Below are 20416 nucleotides of genomic sequence, written 5' to 3' on the forward strand. Positions count from 1 at the left end.
AAAATAAAAACATAAGTGTTGCCATACTGAGACAGACCGAAGGTCCATCAAGCGCAGTATCCTGTTTCCAACAGTGGCCAATCCAGGTCACAAGTACCTGGCGAGATCCCAAAACAGTACAATATATTTTGCTTATCCTAGAAATAAGAAGTGGATTTACAAAACATTTTATGCTGCTTATCCCAGAAATATTTTCTCCGAAGTCCATTTTAATAATGGCTTATTATGGACTTTCCTTTTAGGAAATTATCCAAACCTTTTACAAATTCTGCTAAGCTAACTGCTTTTACCACATTCAGTGGCAACGAATTCCATAGTTTAAAAATTGAGTGAAAAAATATTTTTTCCGATTTGTTTTAAATTTACTACCTAGTAGCTTCTTTGCATGCCCCCTAGTCCTTGTATTTTTGGAAACAGACAAAGAAGGGCAACCTTCAAAAGCTAATCAAGAAATGTATTAAGTTATGTCCAATAAAAAAGGTATCATCTTATTTTCTTTTCCATGTTTTATTTTGTTTGATTTCTATTGATAACCTTAAGAGTGGACTAACACGGCTACCACACTCCTCTACTTAAGATGGAAACAGTAAAAAAGCGATTCACGTCTACCTATTCCACTCCACTCAGTATTTTATTGACCTCTAATGTAGACCTTAATGCTAGCCAACTGAAATATTTTGAGCCACTAAAAAGCAAATATCAAGACTAAAGTCTCTTATCCCAAAATAGCGTAAACTAGAGCCTCCATGGATATTAAGCTGCTTCAGCTGAATACTTATGCAGAAGATGCCAGTAATCACTCCATGCTACAGCTGTGCTACTGATTGTATTTCAAAGTCAAGCGGAAGCAGCATATGAATGCTTGCCTGGCTGCCAATATGAGGCAGACAGCCAGCAGTACTCTGCCAGTGAGATCCTTTGGGTTCTTCTACCTGCAACACAGAGCTTTTCACATTCTCATCTGACAGAGCAGTCCCCAGCCCAATCCTATCTCCACCTTCTAGAGGGCCTGGGAAAGGGGGGTTATACTTGAATAACGGAGCCTTAATAACCTCAGCCAAGAAAAGGGGAAGGGGGGGGGGGGAGGGAAATGGGACTTGATATACCGCCTTTCTGAGGTTTTTGCAACTACATTCAAAGCGGTTTACATATATTCAGGTACTTGTTTTGTACCAGGGGCAATGGAGGGATTTCCTTTCAGTTTAACATAAGAGTGTATAACCTTAAGGTTATTACAAAGATTTCTTTCATGAATTCACGTCAGAGGAGAAACACTACCTACAGAGTCAGTCAAACCATGCTGCTATCTTGCCTAATGATCCAAAAGAAACTAGAGTACATGTGAATATGTTACTGTTCGGCATGAAACTGGGGGGAAGGGGGGAAGTTCCAACGCAAATATTGATTAATTTCCACTTACAGCTACACAGTCATTCATATCTCAACTCAACAACAGTTGCACAAGGAAGGACCTTCACCTTTAGATTGTAAGCTCTTTGAGCAGGGACTGTCATTCTATGTTAAATTGTACAGCGCTGCGTAACCCTAGTAGCGCTTTAGAAATGTTAAATAGTAGTAGTAGTAGTACATTAGAAGGTAGTCATCTGCTTCTGCTTCCATAGACTTTAACGGCTTCATCTTCCCCTCCACCCCCACTCTTAGGTGTGAAATGCAGAAGAAAGTCGGTTGCAGTATCTGCAATGCAGGAGCCTAGCGCTGGATATTCAATGAGCCACTTTGAAAAAAAAAAAAAAGAACATTTATCTGCACAAACTCTGTACAGCAGTGATTCCCAATCTGTGAATCAGGACCCCCAAATGGAGTCGCATTATCAATGGATGGGAGTCCTTCTTTCTTTGGACCTCCACTACGCTCTATGCCCACTTGCCCAGTAGTGGCTATGAGAATGCAGCCTATGAGTCAGTGAACATTCACAAGCCCTGCCCCCTCCTCCTGAATGGGCTTTCTGTTAGACTGGAAACCCAGAGAGAGCACTGGGGTCTGTGAGCTGACTGCTGCTCCTGCTCCTGTTGTTGTTATTCTTTGCATAAGTAGGGAAGGGGATGGAGAGAAATTAAATAAGAGGAGGGAGGGGTGTGTGGGTTTGCTATTTAGTTTTCATCATTATTTGGGATCACATGAATTTTTTAAGTTTTAAAATGGGGTCATATTAGATAGGTTTGGGAAGCACTGATGTACTGTGATCCCTTGGGAAAGTCTCACCAACAGTACAGGGGGCAGGAGAGCAGAACCTACAGGAAACTGAGGCAGCTCCCTAGAAGAAGCAGGAATCATCCTAAATTCCCTAGAGAAAGAAATCCCTTCCCGTATCGGGAACATGCCCTTAAGTCGGGGCATGGAAAATCTCCCCAGTGGCGTACCAAGGGGGGGGCGGTGGGGGTGGTCCGCCCCGGGTGCATGCCGCTGGGGGGTGCCGCGGCGCACGCCTGTCAGCTCCGAGTTCGCTAACTTCGCTCGTTCGCTGCAGCTCCCTCTGCCCCGGAACAGGTTACTTCCTGTTCCGGGGCAGAGGGAGCTGCAGCGAAAGAGCGAAGTTAGCAAACTTGGAGCCGACAGGCGCGTGCCGTGGCACCCCCCCCCCCCAGCGGCGTGCACCCGGGGAGGGTGTCATTTCGCGGGGGGGGGGGGCATCGGCGATCCGCCCCGGGTGTCATCCAGGCTAGGAATGCCACTGAATCTCCCTACTTGGAAATGCTGAGAAGTAAATACTTCTCCAGTTCCAGGAATGGGAGGGGGTAACCAGGGTCTATCTAATCCCACCATGGGAGGAGTAGCCTAATGGTTAGTGCAGCAGGCTTTGATCTGGTAACCTGAGTTTGATTTCTACTGCAGCTCCTTGGGCAAGTCACTTAACCCTCCATTGCACTAGGTACAAAAACTTGATTGTGAGCCCTCTAGGGACAGAGAAAGTACCTGCACATAACATGTATAGTGCTATGTACATCTAGTAGTGCTATAGAAATGATTACTAGTAGTAGCTAGAGAATAACACGGGGACAGGAAGCCATGGTAAAATGAAACAAAATTGGCTTAAGTTTGACTTTTGCATGTGATTGAGGTATGGTATTCTGTGGGCACGTAGCTTCTGTGTGGAGATCTTTATCTGTTCCACTTGTTTTGTTTTACCAGTAGGAGGAGGTGTATTGATGTTTTGGGGTCCAGTGTAATATTTGTAGTGCTGCCTATTCATTGTAGGGTTCTTGCTATTTGAATCATAGGAATTAGTGCATGTTAGGATTTTTTTTTTTTTAGTTTCAACATTTTTATTGATGACCATGCCGAATAAACATATTTAACAGTGTTAATATACAGAATTCAAATGTAAGAAAAACCTCAACAGAAAATTAGTGTATACAGTATGTCACCAAACTTTTAACTTCATTTATATCCCCTCCTCATCCCTCTAAGCTTGTCTGTTATCCACCCCAACCTCCCTCCCTCAGAGAGGCTGCATCTTCCCTACCCGTCTACCTCTCTTTCCCTTCCCCCCTTACATCTTGTTCCTCCCCTCCCCTCACTCTGCATGCTGGCCCCTCAGGATATTACTCCCTATTCCTACCCATACCCCCCCCCCCCCCCGGCAGCCTGTTCAGGACTTGGCTTCATGCTCTAGGGGATATGCTATTGAGGTATTGCTGCCATATTGCCAGAAAGCTTCCCTGTCTTTTCGGTGACAGTGTCGCACCGCGAGATTCCCATAACATAAGCTGATGAAACTTATTCCGCCAACATCAGTAGGAGGGAGGCATGTCGGACACCCAGCTGTTGACGATGCATTTTTTCCCTAGTATACAGGCTTTATTTGCTAACATCTGTTCACCCTTTGTGCCTTCTCTCCATGACCCCTCCACATTAAACATCATTCGTTCAAATGTTTTTTAAGGTTTTGTATTTTTTCACAATGTGCTTAGTAGTGGAGAGTTTTATTTTGTTATGGCTCATATGACATGAGAATCTGAATATTTTTTGAATGGTGCCTTCCATATTTTTGAATGCATGCTATTTGTGGCTAATTTCGTTATCTTTGTTTTGTTGTCCTTTTGCCAACTTGTTTCTTCAATACAAATATTCAACTAGAAAGATAACACAATGATTACAAATGTAATTATTGAACTTTAAACACAATCTTAATACTCGTTTGTTAAATGATAACGTATATATCCTTTTTAAAAAACTGATGGTGTGCCTTGACAGTGTGCCACCAGTTGAAAAAGGTTGAAAATCACTGTTATAGAGCATGATTTATTGTCTATTTCCTGGTTCTTTGATCGCATTTATCTAAATCAGCTTGAATACAGCCTACAATGCCAGCGGTATATCTGATGACTGAGATTACCCAAGTATTAATAGCTTTAATTACATTATCCCTACACAGCATTGACTTTAGAATTGTTGTTATTATTATTATATTTCACGTGTGGCACATTGCAGCCAGTGCTGACTGGTTTTAACTTCATTCATTTGAATCCTGGGGATCATAGAGATATCTACACAAAATGTATAATTAATATCCACAATTCACAAATAATGTGTCACAGCTGATGTTGACTGGTTCCCTTCATTATGATTCAAGCCCTACCTAAGGGCTTGGGAATTATGAAGCTAGCATCTAATAATGTATAAAGCGTCCAACAGGGCTGCTATCTGTAGCTGGGCTGATGTAATTTGTTCCAATTACAGACAGTCCAAAATTCTTCTATGTCTTTATGGTATTGCACCTAGTATCCCAATAAGAATTGGTACCACTTTTGTTTTTTGTTTTTTTTTGTTCAAACTTTTCACAATTTCTGTTTACAAATCTCTGCATTTTGTGACCTTTCAAATTCCTTATCTTCCATGTTACTGTCTCTTAGAATGGTTAGATCAATAAACCAAACTTGGTTCTTTTCAATGACAGTAATGGATGGGGTGTTACTTTCTAGGTGTCAGTCAATCTGGATTTTGAAGTCCCATAAAATGTTTTCGTGATTATTTTCAATAACTTTATTTATAACTTCATTCTTCCAGTAGTTCTCATGGACTGGGAATCCATATTTTTTTGCATAAAAGCCAATGTAATATTTTGCCCAGACTAACTAGAAAACCAGACAAGATCAAGATTGATACATCCAGTTTGTATACAATCAACCGTTTCATCTTTGGCTTTGCACAATTGGTATTAACTGTCATTCCAGGTCTTTTCAACTTTTCTCTTGATGACATTTGTGTATAGGGCTTGTTCTTGGGCAACAAAAATCAATCCTTCTATTTACTTCTTTAATGTACCATTTTTAAGCCACTGCCATGTTGTCCTTCAAAAAATGCCCATGGAAATCTTTTGTTTTCCACTTTTCAAGTTGTTGCTTTTTATATTCCTGTTTTCGTTCCATTTCTTTAAATAGTGCTCTCTTTTGAATTTCAGTCAGTAGCTTTTCATAATTGTTTAGCCCTTGCTTTTCCTCCTTCATGATTTCTTTACCTATTTTTCTCAGAAGTTGTAGTCTATCAATCTACTGTGAAGGTGCAGGGCATTATTCAGTCATCAATCTCCTGGTTGGCCGATCAAGCTTATCCAGGGCTATATGATTCCAGCTGACTATTCCTGCAGTGTGTTGAATCACTGGAATTGTCTATGAGTCGGTAGCTCCAATTGTATAGTCACCATTTAGGCCTAACTTTATGATTTTCCTTAATTGCTTTCAGTAGTCTCCGCTTATTTTTTCCCTCATTAAGTTGTGCACAATAGCGGATGTTTCCAGGATGCCCAAGTATTTATAAGCTTCCTCAGGTGCTAGACCTTTGATGGATGTTTCATTTACTAATATTAGTATTAGTAATATTACCTGCCCCTGAGCTCAACAAGCCCAAGGAAAGTCTACTTACCTAGCGAAAAGTACATGTGTTGTTCATCCCCATGCATAATTTCCAAACAACCAATTTACTCATTTAAATAGGCTTTTACCCAGGTAAATGTCTTTTGAAACAAGCTAAAACCCATCAAGCTATGCACCCAACAACATACATCAGATCAGCTAAATCATCTTATAATAGTTGTTGGGTTTTAATTAGCCCACAGATAGCTGGATCAAGTGCCAACAAATTGAAAGCACTGCCAAAAATATATCAGAAGAGATAAATATGGCAATGCTCTTCATATCCTGTTTGACTATGAACAGTGCATAACATATTGAAAGGAAATGTTCCTATCTTTCAGAATGAGAATATACCAGATTGTTAAAAAAACAAACTTGTCTAGCCCATTTTTTTTAGATTACGAAGAAATAACATTGCTTTAATTGGCTAGCAGTCCAAACCTGAGTTCAATCTCTTGATTAAAAAAATAAAAGAAAGAAAACAAGAATAGAGATGAAAATAGAAATATGATCAGAGAAACATAGAGGAGACACGTATATAGATATGGCTAAAGGCTAGGACCGGAAGAGAAAGTCAGGCACAGAACTACAGAAAGACTTAGCTGTACAAATAAAGATAACTGCAAAGATTACATTACATTACAATCTTATAGCCCGCAAAAACCACCAAGTTCACTGCAGGTAACCATAAGCAATCTGCAGCATCCCCCAGAGATTTAAAGTACACAAAATAAGGCAAATCCCAAATCTAACCCGCCTAAATTAATAAAAAAAAAGATAAGTCATTGATTTAGACTCACAAAACGCTTTCTAAACAAAAACGTCTTCTACAGCTTTCTAAACTGATAGTAGTTGTCTGTCTAAGGGAAAGAGGTAAGAACATAAGAATAGCCATACTGGGTCAGACCAATGGTCCAGCTAGCCCAGTATCCTGTTTCCAACTGTGGCCAATCCAGGTCACAAGTACTTGGCAGAAATCCAAACTGTACCAACATTCCATGCTACCAATCCCAGAGCAAGCAGTGGCTTCTCCATGCCTGTCTCAACAGGAGATTATGGACTTTTTCCTCCAGGAACTTATCCAAACCTTTCTTAAACCCAGATATGCTAACCGCTGTTACTACATAAGAAGATAAGAATAGGCATACTGGGTCAAACCAGTATGATGCTATCTGATATGACACGGAGGCTTTAAATGGGTACAATGCTTTAATTTTCTGAGCGGAAGGAAAGTCTAACAAATATTGATTCCTAGTAGTCCTAAAAGTACCTCCATTCCAGAAAGAAAAGAAATCAATCAAATATGTGGGATTCTCCCCGTGAAGAGCCTTACAAACCAACACCGATACCTTAAACTATAGATGGGTATGTAACTATAAACATAAAATGATACAGGGTCTGCTCTGGCCACCCAGCTTTCCCACTTTTTTCTGTGGATGAATGTTGAAAAATAATTATATAAGAGAGATGGAGAGAGTCCGTGAGATGTAGATACATACATATATAGAGCTAGGTCTCTAGATGGATAGGATGGGATAGAATCAATAATTCATGTCTTGAAAAGCCCCAGTATATCAGGGGGAAACATCATTGGCTACTGTGATCTCCTCAACATTATCATTCTGTGTAAGTCTGTACCTGCTGCCGGCATCACTGCCAGTCTTCACTGCTCCTTCATCCGTGAAATTAAAGGTCCCGGTCCAATTTCCCAATTCCTCGCCACTCTGCCAGCTAAACTGCAGTCCTCTAATAAGAGAATGAGGTAGGTGATGATTCATGTCACTCAGTCGTTAACTCTTTCAGCATACCGTATGGCTAAGCTCACAGTGTCAACCCAGGAGGGTCGATAAGATTTATACACAAATGCTATGCACTGAGAGGACATTTCTTTTTTATACATCTGTTTCATTTTTGGCCTTCACCTGAAAAGGCATGTTACTTTTGAAAATTAAAATACCGTGACCTCCAATGGTTTACGGCCAACCTTTCGCCAAACTGACTTTTCTCAGTGGGCCCTCCTTTGGCAAGACAAGAAGAGCAAAAAGGGAACGTAGACTGTGGATAATTACCTAGTTTTCAGCACTAAGAATGTGTGTAAATGGCAGTATTTCAGTCATTTACACAAGTAAACGATCCCTTACAAAACACCAACTAGTAAAGTATGAAAGCACATGCTAAGTTTCATGGTGCATACTTTTACTGTAGGCATGCACAGTGGTAGTGTTTGGGGGGGGGGGGGTGCGAGTGGACTACTCACTTAAACACGTAGATTATAAAATGTGTTAATATACTCTCATTCTTGTGCAAAGTACAGGCTAATATTTACGCCAGCCTTCGAGCTGATGTAAGTGCTAGTGCTAGGGGTCAGCCTTCCACACAAGACCTTCACATGAAAAGACATGTTACTTTTGAAAATTTAAATATTTTCACCTCCCCCCATGCTCCCCCCGCTTCTACTCCTGCCCTGTACGGCTCGAGGTGCAAAACTGTGCCCACTCACCTCTGGCGGTATTATCCCAGTAAAACCGCTAGGAGTCAGTCTTCTATATTTAAAAAAGGTTTTACTTCCCCAATGCCCCTCCCCAACAAGGTATTCCATGACCTCCTGAGAACTCTCAGCTCTACTACCATTTTGCACCTGGAGCCATAGTGGTGGGAGCTGAGAAGGACTGCTCCTGCCCCTACCACTACATCATCAGGGATGGCCCTTAGGTCAGTCCTCGGGATTCTTAGGGGGTCAGGGTAAATGGGGAGGGATTGTGGAGTACCTTGTTGGGGGGGTACTGGGGGAGTAACATAGTAACATAGTAAATGACATAGCAAATGATGGCAGATAAGGACCTGTACGGTCCATCCAGTCTACCCAACAAGATAAACTCATTTTACATGGTATGTGATACTTTATATGTATATCCGAGTTTGATTTGTCCTTGCCTTTCTCAGTAGAAGTCTGCCCAGTACTATTCTTGTCCTAAATTCTGAAGCTAACATCGAAGCCCCTTAAAATTTACACACCAGCCCATCCCTATCTATTCAGTCACGATCAGGGCGTAGATCGTAGACGTCTGCCCAGCTCCCGTTTTGTTTACAATTACCGGGTTCGCCACCCAATATCCGCTAAGATTCCATGAAACCATTCCTTCTGCACAGGATTCCTTTGTGTTTATCCCACGTATGTTTGAATTCCATTACCGTTTTCATCTCCACCACCTCCCGCGGGAGGGCATTCCACATATCCACCACCCTCTCCGTGAAAAACTACTTCCTGACATTAGTCCACTCCTGAGTCTGCCCCTCTTCAACCTCAATTCATATCCTCTAGTTCCCATCTCTGGAAAAGGTTCGTTTGCGGATTAATACCTTTCTGAAGGTGGCATCAGGGCAGTACCTTGTTGGGGGGGGGGGGTTCATTGGGGAAGTTTGTTGGAGGGGCATGGGGTTAAAAATATTTTAATTTTCAAAAGTAATGTACCTTTTCAGGTGAAACCCTTATTTGGAAGGCTGACCCATAGCACTAGCATTGGGAAAGCACTGGGGCAGTGCTTTGTTGGAGGGGGTGGAGATTGGATCAGCACCTAGCAGCTGTAACCCAGAAGATATATAGGTGCCAGTCAATATTCAGTGCCAGCACCTGCAGAGCTAAGTGACCAAAATTAAGACAGCTTTTTGTGCAGTCGATCTGGCCGCTTGGCTATGCGAGTATCAGCACTGAAGAGCCAGGGAATAGCACTGGGGAGAGAAAGTGCGGGACACAGCAGTGCATGAACATGGTCTGTGTTGCATCTACTTGCAACTTGGGAAGGGAATAGGTAGGGCAGTGGTGGCAGGGTAGGGGGATGGAAATGCTGCACAAAAGATAAAAAGAGGAGATGCTGAATGGGGTTGTACAGAGGGGAAAAGGGTATGCTGGCCATGGAGGGAGGGGAAATGGAATGCTGGCGACTTGAGGGAGGGTAAGAAGAAGTGGAGATGCTAAACTTTGGAGGGATTAATGACGGGAAGAGGAGATGCTGGACTATGTGAGGGGCGGTTAAGAAGGGATAGATGCTGGAGTACGGGGGGGGGGGGGGGGGGGGGCCTTGAGCCGTCCCAGAGAGGCTGGGAGCACAGGGCTGAAATTTCATATAAGGCATCAAGTACCCTTGGTCCGGCCCTGTTTATCCCCTCTCTCTAAGTTACACGAAAGAACCAAATGGCCAGTTCCTGCTTATCGATTTCTGAAGAAGAGAAACATACAGTGCTGTTTTGTATTCAGTCCCCAGATGGAGCACCTAGTTCATACAGTAGCAGGAACAAAAGAGCCATTCCTCAACATCCAGCAAACTCAGCATCCATCACTTGCAAGCTCAGAACTAACAAGCACTTTCACACCTACACTGCTTCTGTGTTCAGCTCTCACAGCTAGCAGAACAAGGAGAAAAGTTAAACACTGCCAGAGAGAGCAAGTGCTATCCAACAAATTAACTCCTTCTTCCTCTGAATTCTATCAGCGTTAGGATAAACTATGATATTCTCAGACGAGTCTCCTTTTTTTATTGCCAAAAAGTTGTCCAGGTAAGAGTTGTGGGATGCCAATGTGTTTTCCTTTTTTAGTGGCAAAGTTTGCACCTGCTCTACAAGGAAACAACCATTGGGTAATTGACTTTGAGTTTATTTAGATATGTATATATTTACTTTGAGCTGAATTTTAGATTTAGACTTATAATTCATCTTTTCCTAAATCTGAGCTCATGAGAATTTACATATTCAGTTACATGAGTTATCTACCTTCCCATACAGTCTAGCTGTACCCGAACAAAGCATGTCAGCAGGAAAAATGGGATTTGAATTGTCTTCCCTGGTTTGCAATCCATTTCTCTAACAACTAAGGGGGGAGTTAGGGCATTAATGTGCGTTATGTGCCCCTTAACGGGACTTAATGCTGGGTGTGGTGCCTTAATGCAGTGATAAATAAGTCACCTTACAGTAATGAGTTGCAAAACCGAGTTTGGTACTAACAGAGACTGATTATTGTAACTCTCTGTTTCTGGGAAAATCATCATCCCAAATCCAAGCTCTGCAGGTCATCCAAAACGCAGCTGCATGACTGACGACAACGGTGGCTAATGTACAATAATCCCAAGAAACTCCTCAGCGACGGGACTGTTTCTTAGGTATCTTGAGCCTCTTAAACTTTTTGTTTTGCAAGCTGCCCCAGTCAGTGTGGAGCATCAGTGAGAAAAAACAACACTCCCCCCCCCCTCCTTTTAAAAAGCCGTGCGGTAATGCTGACACATCCCATTCACTTTCAATGGGCTGTGTCGGCGATATCGCACCAGCGGCCGCTACGGCGGCTTTGTAAAAGGGGGACTATATTTTTAAAGCAGCTTTGCCACTGCTGAAGCCTTTGACATCTGTGACAAGCTGTGGCTGCCTCCAGGACCATTTTTTTTCATGCACCATTTATATTTTTTACACTTTGCGGTGGCTGAACTTTGATACGCTGCACAGCTATGATGTTTCTTTGATTGTTTTATTTTAACTGTCGTTGTCCCTTGTGTCCTTATAAGCTAAACCTCTTTCCCATTTGTTGGGACTATATCACCTGATCATGACTAATATTTTCATGGGTTTAATTAGTTCCATTTTTACACTTTGTGGTAGCTGAAATATTTCATATCATATGGCTGAAAGGTTTTTATGATCATTTTACCTTGACAACTGTAGTCCTTGTATTATTGTAAGGTAAAGCCCCTTCTCATTATTATGAGGCTAGTACCATATAGCCATAACGAGGTGAATATTTCTTGGTTTGACTTCCTATATGTATCTTGTGGCAGTGGAGGAGTGGCCTAGTGGTTAGGGTGGTGAACTTTGGTCCTGGGGAACTGAGTTCGATTCCCACTTCAGGCACAGGCAGCTCCTTGTGACTCTGGGCAAGTCACTTAACCCTCCATTGCCCCAAGTACAAATAAGTACCTCTATATAATATGTAAGCCACATTGAGCCTGCCATGAGCTGGAAAGCACCAGGTACAAATGTAGCAAAAAAAAAAAATGAGAATAATCACACTTTTTGATGCATCCTCAGTCAGCTGAAGTTGCAATTTGCACTGTTCATTATGACATCTGTAAAGACAGTACTATTTTGTAAATGTTTATGGGTGCAGCTTTCAGTTTTGATGCACCGATTTGTTAATTTGGTTTTAGCTTGTGGGTGGATATATATTTGTGATATACCCAGCACTCAATTAATGTTTGTTTTTTTTCTATATCCTTGTATTCTTTTTTTTTATTTTTACTTTTTTTTCTTTTGGTATTGTTGGGGGGGACAATTTTGGTTTTATTTTCACGTTCATTCCCATGTCTTCTCTATTTAGGTGGTCTAAAACCCATTGTCAAGACTCAAAAGAATTATTTATCTGCCCCCGACCCAGGCGATAGCACCAAACTTGCTGGGCCATTGTGCGAATTTCAATCTACACTGGACTCTGTGGGACTCCCACTTTATTTGACCTTGGTTTTATTGATGTTCTAATTTGAATAAAGTCATTAATAACTCCTGTTGTTTCTCCTCTCTGTCGTACTCATGCTCATGTTGTCTGTGCACAGTTTGTGGCAGCGGCCAAAAAAGCAAACAGGATGCTAGGAATTATTAGAAAAGAGATGCAAAATAAGTATTGCATTCAGTTCTGGTCGCCGTATCTCGAAACAGATATAGCGGAATTAGAAAAAGGTTCAAAGAAGAGCGACCAAAATGATAAAGGGGATGGAACTCCTCTCATATGAGGAAAGGTTAAAGAGGTTAGGGATCTTCAGCTTGGAAAAGATACGGCTGAGGGGGAGATATGATTGAGGGCAACAAAATCCTGAGTGGTGTAGAACGGGTAAAATTTAATCAATTTTTCACTCTTTCAAAAAGTACCAAGACCAGAGGAAACTCAATGAAATTAGTGCTATATATTCTAACTCTTCCATTCTATTTTTTTTTAGACTTCTAACATTTGTATACAGACACTTCAAGCAATGTGTTTTGTTTCTATTAACAACTTGCTCAGCAGTTGACAATTTGCAATCTTTCAAGTCTGTCTGCTCTTTATTTAAAGGCATCTGGTCTACTTTATTGCAACCTAGTGGGATCCTCTAGCTACTGTTTTGATGATATCCTTCAAAGATCCAAACCATGTGCTGTTCAGCAACTGTTGCTGAAGCTCCTTTTTAAATGTTGATGCCAACAGCCTGGTTCCATCCTTGCTAAAGTAAGGGAAAGGGAAATGGGACATGATATACCGCCTTTCTGAGGTTTTTGCAACTACATTCAAAGCGGTTTACATATATTCAGGTACTTATTTTGTACCAGGGGCAATGGAGGGTTAAGTGACTTGCAGATCAGCAGGACGTCGGACTCACAGAAATAGAAGCCTGCACAGCCGTGTTGCTGATCTGCAGGGGCAGGCTTCTACATGGAATGTTGCTAGTGGAATAGCAACATTAACATTCCATGTAGAATCTCAAATAGTAGCAACAGAATCTCAATAGCAGCAACATTCCATGTAGAATCTGAAATAGTAGCAACAGAATCTCAAATAGTAGCAACATTCCATGTAGAATCTCAAATAAGGAAAGGGAAATGGGACTTGATATATTGCCTTTCTGAGGTTTTTGCAACTACATTCAAAGCGGTTTACATATATTCAGGTACTTATTTTGTACCAGGGGCAATGGAGGGTTAAGTGACTTGCCCAGAGTCACAAGGAGCTGCAGTGGGAATGGAACTCAGTTCCCCAGGATCAAGGTCCACTGCACTAACCACTAGGCTACTCCTCCACTAGCAACATTCCATGTAGAAGCCTGCCCTTGCAGATCAGTAATGCGGCTGCGCAGGACGTCAGACTCACAGAAACAGAAGCCTGCGCAGCCACGTTGCTGATCTGCAAGGGCAGGCTTCTACATGGAATGTTGCTAGTGGAATATCAACATTCCATGTAGAATCTCAAACAGTAGCAACAGAATCTCAAATCGTAGCAACATTCCATCTAGAATCTCAAATAGGGAAAGGGAAATGGGACATGATATACTGCCTTTCTGAGGTTTTTGCAACTACATTCAAAGCGGTTTACATATATTCAGGTACTTATGTTGTACCAGGAGCAATGGAGGGTTAAGTGACTTTGCCCAGAGTCACAGGGAGCTACAGTGGGACTCAAACTCAGTTCCACAAGATCAAGGTCCACTGAACTAACCACTAGGCTACTCATCCAACCATCTTTCAATGACAACACTGCCCCCCTCCCAGTGTTGCCCATCTCTTAACAAATCTAGATCTTTTTCCTGGTTGTTGACTCCTAATGTGGAATCTAGAATCATGAAGCTATAATATTGATTCTTCTTCCCTAAATGCATTACTTTATGCTTGCCAACATTAAATTTCATCTTCCATTTGGATGCCCAATCTCCCAGTCCCACAAAGCCCTCTTACAGTTCCTCACAATCTGCTTGTGATTTAACAACATCAAATAATTTTGAGTCATCCTTCTGCTTCCTGGATAGTATGGTGCTTTGTAAGGCAGACAGGAAACATAATGGAAGAGGACAAATAATCTCATGACAATTTAAGCATCTTGGTCAGATACTGTTTACCTACTTCCTCTAGGGATATTGCTGGAACAAAGGGAACATTGAGTAGTAGTAGTAGTAGTATTCTCAAATTCAAATGCTTTAACCTGTTATCACAGAATTCCAGCTTCCTATGGACCAATGCACTAGAGAATGATACAAGGACAAAGTTTGTTCCTGTCCCCATTCCCATCCCCCACCCTATAAACTCAAACTCCTTCTCCACCCCATCCCCACAACAGTACAAAATCTCATTCATACAAAACAGAGCAATGGAAAAATAATGGAATCATTTCAGTGGAACTGAGTTTGCGGGCATAAGGTGAGGATGGGGTCAATGCTTCTGGGGACAGGGTGGAGATGGAGACACGTTATTCTCTGCAAAGCACTATCCTTTGAATTTGACACTGGAAAATTTCTAAAGCTTCAATTTTTCCAGCTGATACTTCAGCTTTCCCATCCATCTTGTCCACACACTCCCAGACTGTTCCCAGCTTTGCATCCAGTGTCCCAGTTTTATGATCGAGCCTACTCCAAAGAAGTGATAGCATACCCTTTAGAATCAAGAGTGATAATCTTAGGTCAAACCAGGGTAAAGATGTTATCAAGAATGGGCAGAAAAGCCAGTTACTCCCCCTATCCCTCACTCTTACAAATGCCAAGTCCTTTGACTCACTCTACTACATCTGACACCAATCCAGTTGTCAATGCTCTTGTGTCAGCACTCAGCTCCACATTCTCTCATCCAGCTCCAACTGAGGGCTCAATGGCTTTCTTGGCAGGACTTAGCACTCGAGGCTGAGGGAAACCTTTCCCTTTGAGTATGTTGAGCTCTCTCCCCTAGCACAGTATCAAGAAATGAACATGACAGACAATAAAGGTACCGATTTCTGTGCTGAGGCTAAAACAGCTGAGGGGATACCCCTAAACTTTGCTTTCCTCTTTCCCATGAAAGAAAAATCATTCAAAAGCTAAGTGTTCTGTTATATGCATTGGCCTTCTAGATATCATCTTGGTTATTTATTTATTTATTTATTACATTTGGATCCCGCGCTTTACCACTCATCGCAGGCTCAATGCGGCTTACATAGTAACAAGAGAATACAATCTGTAGTATCAGAATCAACTGTTACCTGTGAGTATTATATTTTTAGATCTTTGGTATTCACTCCAAGTTTTTGAGGGCTGCCAATGGGTCAGGTTTTCAGGATATCCCTAAAAAATATGGGTTCAGAGTTGGTGAGAAATAAGCTCTGGGTTCAGAGTTGGCGTGAAACAAGCTCCAATGATTTAGTGACTGTAAACTACTGCTTCAAGGACGTAATTTTGCAGTTTGTGGTGAATCACACATACACACTGGAAGTGTAGAAACGTGGAGTTACATCAATCCAGTGGTGTGCTGGAGCCGGCTCTGTCCGGCTCGCAAGAGCCGCTTGTTAAATTTTGACAGCTCTTGCGAGCCGGTTGTTGTTGAGGGCGAGCCGGCTCCATTACGGGAGGTAAGCATGGCAGGAGGGCACCATCACAGGCCATGCTTACCTCCCCTGCCGCTCCAAAACATGTCCAACGATGTCCTTCGCCCCACCCTCCCCTCCCGCTCCCATCCATCTTTTTTAATTACCTCCGTCGAAGCGCGCGCTATTTAAAGCCCTGCTGCGTGCTGCCCATCTCCAGGCTTCCCCTGCTTGTTTCAGATGATGTTCGTGCCCTTAGTCCCGCCTTCTGATGTCATTGTGACATCATTTCCTTTTTCCGCGAAGGCGGGACTAAGGGCATGAATATCATCCGAAGCAACAGGGGAAGCCTGGAGACGGGCAGCGCGCAGCAGAGCTTTAAATAGTGCACGCTTCGACGGAGGTAATTAAAAAAGACGGGCGGGAGGGGAGGGTGGGGGCGAAGGACATCTTTGGACATGTTTCAGAGCGAGAGGGAAGGGCAGGGGAGGGAGGAGAATCGCTGGGTATGGATGGGTAGAGGAGGCAGGGAAGAGAATTGCATGGATGGGTAGAGGGGGGCAGGGGAGAGACTTGCTGGGCATGGATGAGTAGAGGGGGCAGGGGAGAGACTTGCTGGGCATGGATGGGTAGAGGGGGCAGGGGAGAGAAGAGAATTGCTGGGTATGGATGGATAGAGAGGGGCAGGGGAGAGAGGAGAGTTTCAGGACATGGATGGAGGGGAGGGCAAGAGAAATTCTGGACATGGATGGAGGGGAGGGAAGGAAGAGAGAAGAAATGTTGGACATGGGGGGAAGATAGAGGAAGGAGATTAGATGAGGGAAAAGGAAGTGAGGAGAGAAACTGCACATGGATGGAGAAAATAGGCAGAAGCTGGATCCACTATACAGTCAAGTCTGCGGAGGACCAGAAATGAAGAAGAAAGGAGGAAAGAAAAGAAATAAATGGAAAGGAAGCCCTGGAAACGGAGTCAAGGGAACAGATAGAGACCAGCAGAATCAGATACTGGGCCAGCATGATCAGAGAAACAAAGTCACCAGACAACAAAGGTAGAAAAAAATAATTTTATTTTCATTATAGTGTTTGGAACATGTCCACTTTGAGAATCAGGTGCTGAACGTTAAACGTTTATATTTATTTACTTATTTATGGCATTTTATCCCATATTAAACATGAATTAGATTGGAACCTGGGATCATTTAATTTTTTTTTCCTGGAGAGAGTAATGCATTGCCCCCCCCCCCCCCCCCGGCTATAGCCAGCTCTGCAATTTTGGGGGGCGCAGAGGTGGATGGGGGGGCGCAGAGGTGGATGGGGGGCGCCAAAGTGGACGGGGGGGGGGGGGGGCGCCGAGGTGGACCGGGGAGAGAGCCTATTGTTAAAAATTTACCAGCACACCACTGCATCAATCTGATATATTGGATTAACAATATGTTAAGTAGTGGATGGATGATTTAAGCCACAACACTTCTGAACAATATCTAAACATTGGATTAACTTTATTTGAATCTAATGATGTTTTTTCATGAAGATCACAATGTGGTAGAAGTGAGTTTAGTTCTGAGGTGTAAGGTGGACTTCTGAATTGTATGGAATGAATGAGTTATGATATGTTGTGGTATATAGCATGTGTGAGTGCTTTTTATATGTGTAATGTGTTTTGAAAAATCAGCACTATAACATTTACCAGGTAGTAAGATATTTTAATAGATTTTCTAATACAGAATAAACGTTTGAAGATTATGCATAGTTGTGCATAATCTCTCTTATGCAAATCTCTCTTATGCATATAAAAAATATGCATAAGAGAGATTTGCATGCCTACAGCCTTCACTGTATACAAATCTCTCCCATGCAGTGGCGTACCTAGGGTAGTTGACACCCGGGGCCGGTCATTTTTGAACACCCCCCCCCCCAAATCCAGTACTAGGCATACCGAGAATACAAAACACTCAGGACCTATAGAGCAATTCTAGCATATCATAAGCAGTAATTTCTACCAGTCACACAAGGAAAAGGAAAGCATCCTAAACACTACAGTGAGCACTAGAACATCAATTCACCTATTGTAAAACGAAAATAGACAGATTAGTACAGATCGTCGATCCTGCAGTCAATGCCAACCGAAAGCCATGTCTTTTTCACAAACACAGATACACCCTAATCCACTATAGAATAAGTAATCATAAACTTTCTATTTAGACAAAAATTAAACTGAACCCCCGATGCCAGACTCTGCATACAATGCAACACCACAGAAACAGAAAATGTCCCCTAGTACTGTGCAAAATATAAAGACAGCAGATGTAAATTTGAAAAAACTAACAAATACCAATCACCACTTTACAAATTAACAAATAGAAATAAAACAAATACAGAAAATAAAATAATATCATTTTATTGGACTAATACATTTAGCTTCCAGAGGCCAAAATCTCCTTCCTCAGATCAGTACAGTATAGTGCTGTTACAGTATCCTATCCTGACCTGAGGAAGGGGGTTTTGTTCTCTGAAAGTTAAGTCAAAATGTATTAAAATTAGTCCAATAAAAAGATTACCTTATTTACATGTTCTATTTATAAAAAACACAGCTACAATACTATATCCTAAAGCACAATAATAAAAATATATATTTACAGTTTGTTTTCTCTGGTTTCTGCTTTCCTCATCTTCTTTTCACTGTCTTCCTTCCATCCAGGATCTGTCTTTGCTCTCTCTCTGCCATCCACTGTCTGCCCTCTCTCTCCCTTCCATCCACCATTTGCCCCAGTCTGCCCTCTTTCTCTTTCCCCCTTCCACCCACCATCTGCCCTTTCTCTCTGCCCCTTCAATCGTCTGCCCTCCCTCTCCCATCCATCCAGGGTCTGCCCTCCCTCACGCTCCCCACTTCCATCCAGGGTCTGTCCCCTCTCTCTCTGCCCCCTCTTTTCAGCCTCCAGTTCCACCTGCCCCTAGTTCCAGCCCCAGCCCACATCTGTCACCAGTCCTGAGCTCAGCCCCAGCCAGTTCTCCCTGTCCCCTTTAAAGCCCCCAGTTTCAGCCCCTGCCCCGTTTCAGCCCACAGTTCCAGCACTAGCCCCCTTATCCCAAATACTCTCCTTTTCAGCCCCCAGTTCCAGCCCCCTTTATCCACCACATGCTTTGCATCCCCCCTTTTCAGCCCCAGACCCATTCTTCCACCTGCCCCAGGCATGGACCCATTCTCCCTCCTGCCCCCTTGTCAGACCCCAGTTCCAGCTTCAGACCCCTTCTCCCCTCCTCAATCCGCTTCTCCCCTGTGAGCACCCCTCTCAGCTCCCCCACCCCTCCCCAGTTCCCTTCTCCCCTCTTAGAACCCCTCTGAGCTCCCCCCACCCCTCCCCAAATCCCTTCTCCCCTCTGAGAACCCCTCTGAGCTCCCCCCACCCCAATTCCCTTCTCCCGAGAACCCCTCTGAGCTCCCCCACCCCTCCCCAGTTCCCTTCTCCCCTCTGAGAACCCCTCTGAGCTCCCCCCACCCCTCCCCAATTCTCTTCTCCCCTCTGAGAACCCTCTGAGCTCCCCCCACCCCTCCCCAATTCTCTTCTCCCCTCTGAGAACCCCTCTCAGCTCCCCACCCCTCCCCAATTCCCTTCTCCCATCTGAGCCCCCCCCCCCCTCCGTGGAGAGCGACAGAGCCCTCTTCTCCTGCCACCACCCTGCATTTTTTTTAAAATCCATGCAGCGACGCAGGTATCTGCTCTGCTGTGTGCTGTGAAAAAAGAAAATCGCTTCGTTCGCTGGCATCGGCCCTTCCTTCGCTATGTCCCGCCCTCGAGGAAATAGGAAGTTACCTCAAAAGAGGACGGGACATAGCGAAGGAAGGGCCGACGCCAGCGAACGAAGCGATTTTCTTTTTTCAATGCACACAGCAGAGCAGATACCTGCGTCGCTGCGTGGATTTAAAAAAAAAACGCAGGGTGGTGGCAGCAGACGACGGAGCACCCCCCCCCCCCACCTGCCGACACCCGGGGCGGACCGCCCCCACCGCCCTCCCCTTGGTACGCCACTGCTCCCATGAATATTCATTAAGGATATCGTGTGTGTGTGTGTGTGTGTGTGTGTAAAATATATATATATACACACACACACATAAGGAAAAGCTACATACTTCATTATTCCTAGTGGCTTCAATCCAGCCTAAGGATGGCTCTAGAGAGGTTCAGTTTCTGTCACTTCCTGCACCCCTACAGCAAAGGAACCAGTAATAGTGAAGGCAGAAATGTGAAGACACAGGGAATGCATGTACCCAATCCTGCAGCTGATGGTCCCACAACTCCCATGTGCTTTCTGGCTGGGCCCCACCATACCAGCACCATACTCAAACTTTCCAGAACCCTTCAGAATCCATAGTTATGTTCCTGTACAGAACTGAGTGCAGCAACTGGAATGCTGTCTGTAAAGAATTATTACATCTATGTTCTAGAAACCCATTTAATATGTCATTTGCAAATAAAAAAGAAAGCAATTTCCCAGT

The 20416-nt window shown here is 43.3% G+C and overlaps 1 protein-coding gene across 3 annotated transcripts in view; it reads right to left on the reverse strand.

Annotated features, from left to right (window-relative positions):
• ST8SIA5 (ST8 alpha-N-acetyl-neuraminide alpha-2,8-sialyltransferase 5) overlaps positions 1-20416 on the reverse strand; it is a 98586-nt gene that overhangs the window by 61243 nt on the left and 16927 nt on the right. The window contains exon 2 of one of the 3 annotated variants that reach the window (XM_030191917.1): positions 7512-7619. The exons of the other annotated variants lie outside the window; for them this stretch is intronic. Within the exon in view, the coding sequence (XP_030047777.1) occupies positions 7512-7619 (108 nt within the window). The remainder of the gene's footprint in view (positions 1-7511; positions 7620-20416) is intronic. 3 annotated transcript variants of the gene reach the window in all.

The sequence above is a fragment of the Microcaecilia unicolor genome, chromosome 2 (assembly GCF_901765095.1).
Source record: "Microcaecilia unicolor chromosome 2, aMicUni1.1, whole genome shotgun sequence".
Lineage (NCBI taxonomy): Eukaryota > Metazoa > Chordata > Amphibia > Gymnophiona > Siphonopidae > Microcaecilia > Microcaecilia unicolor.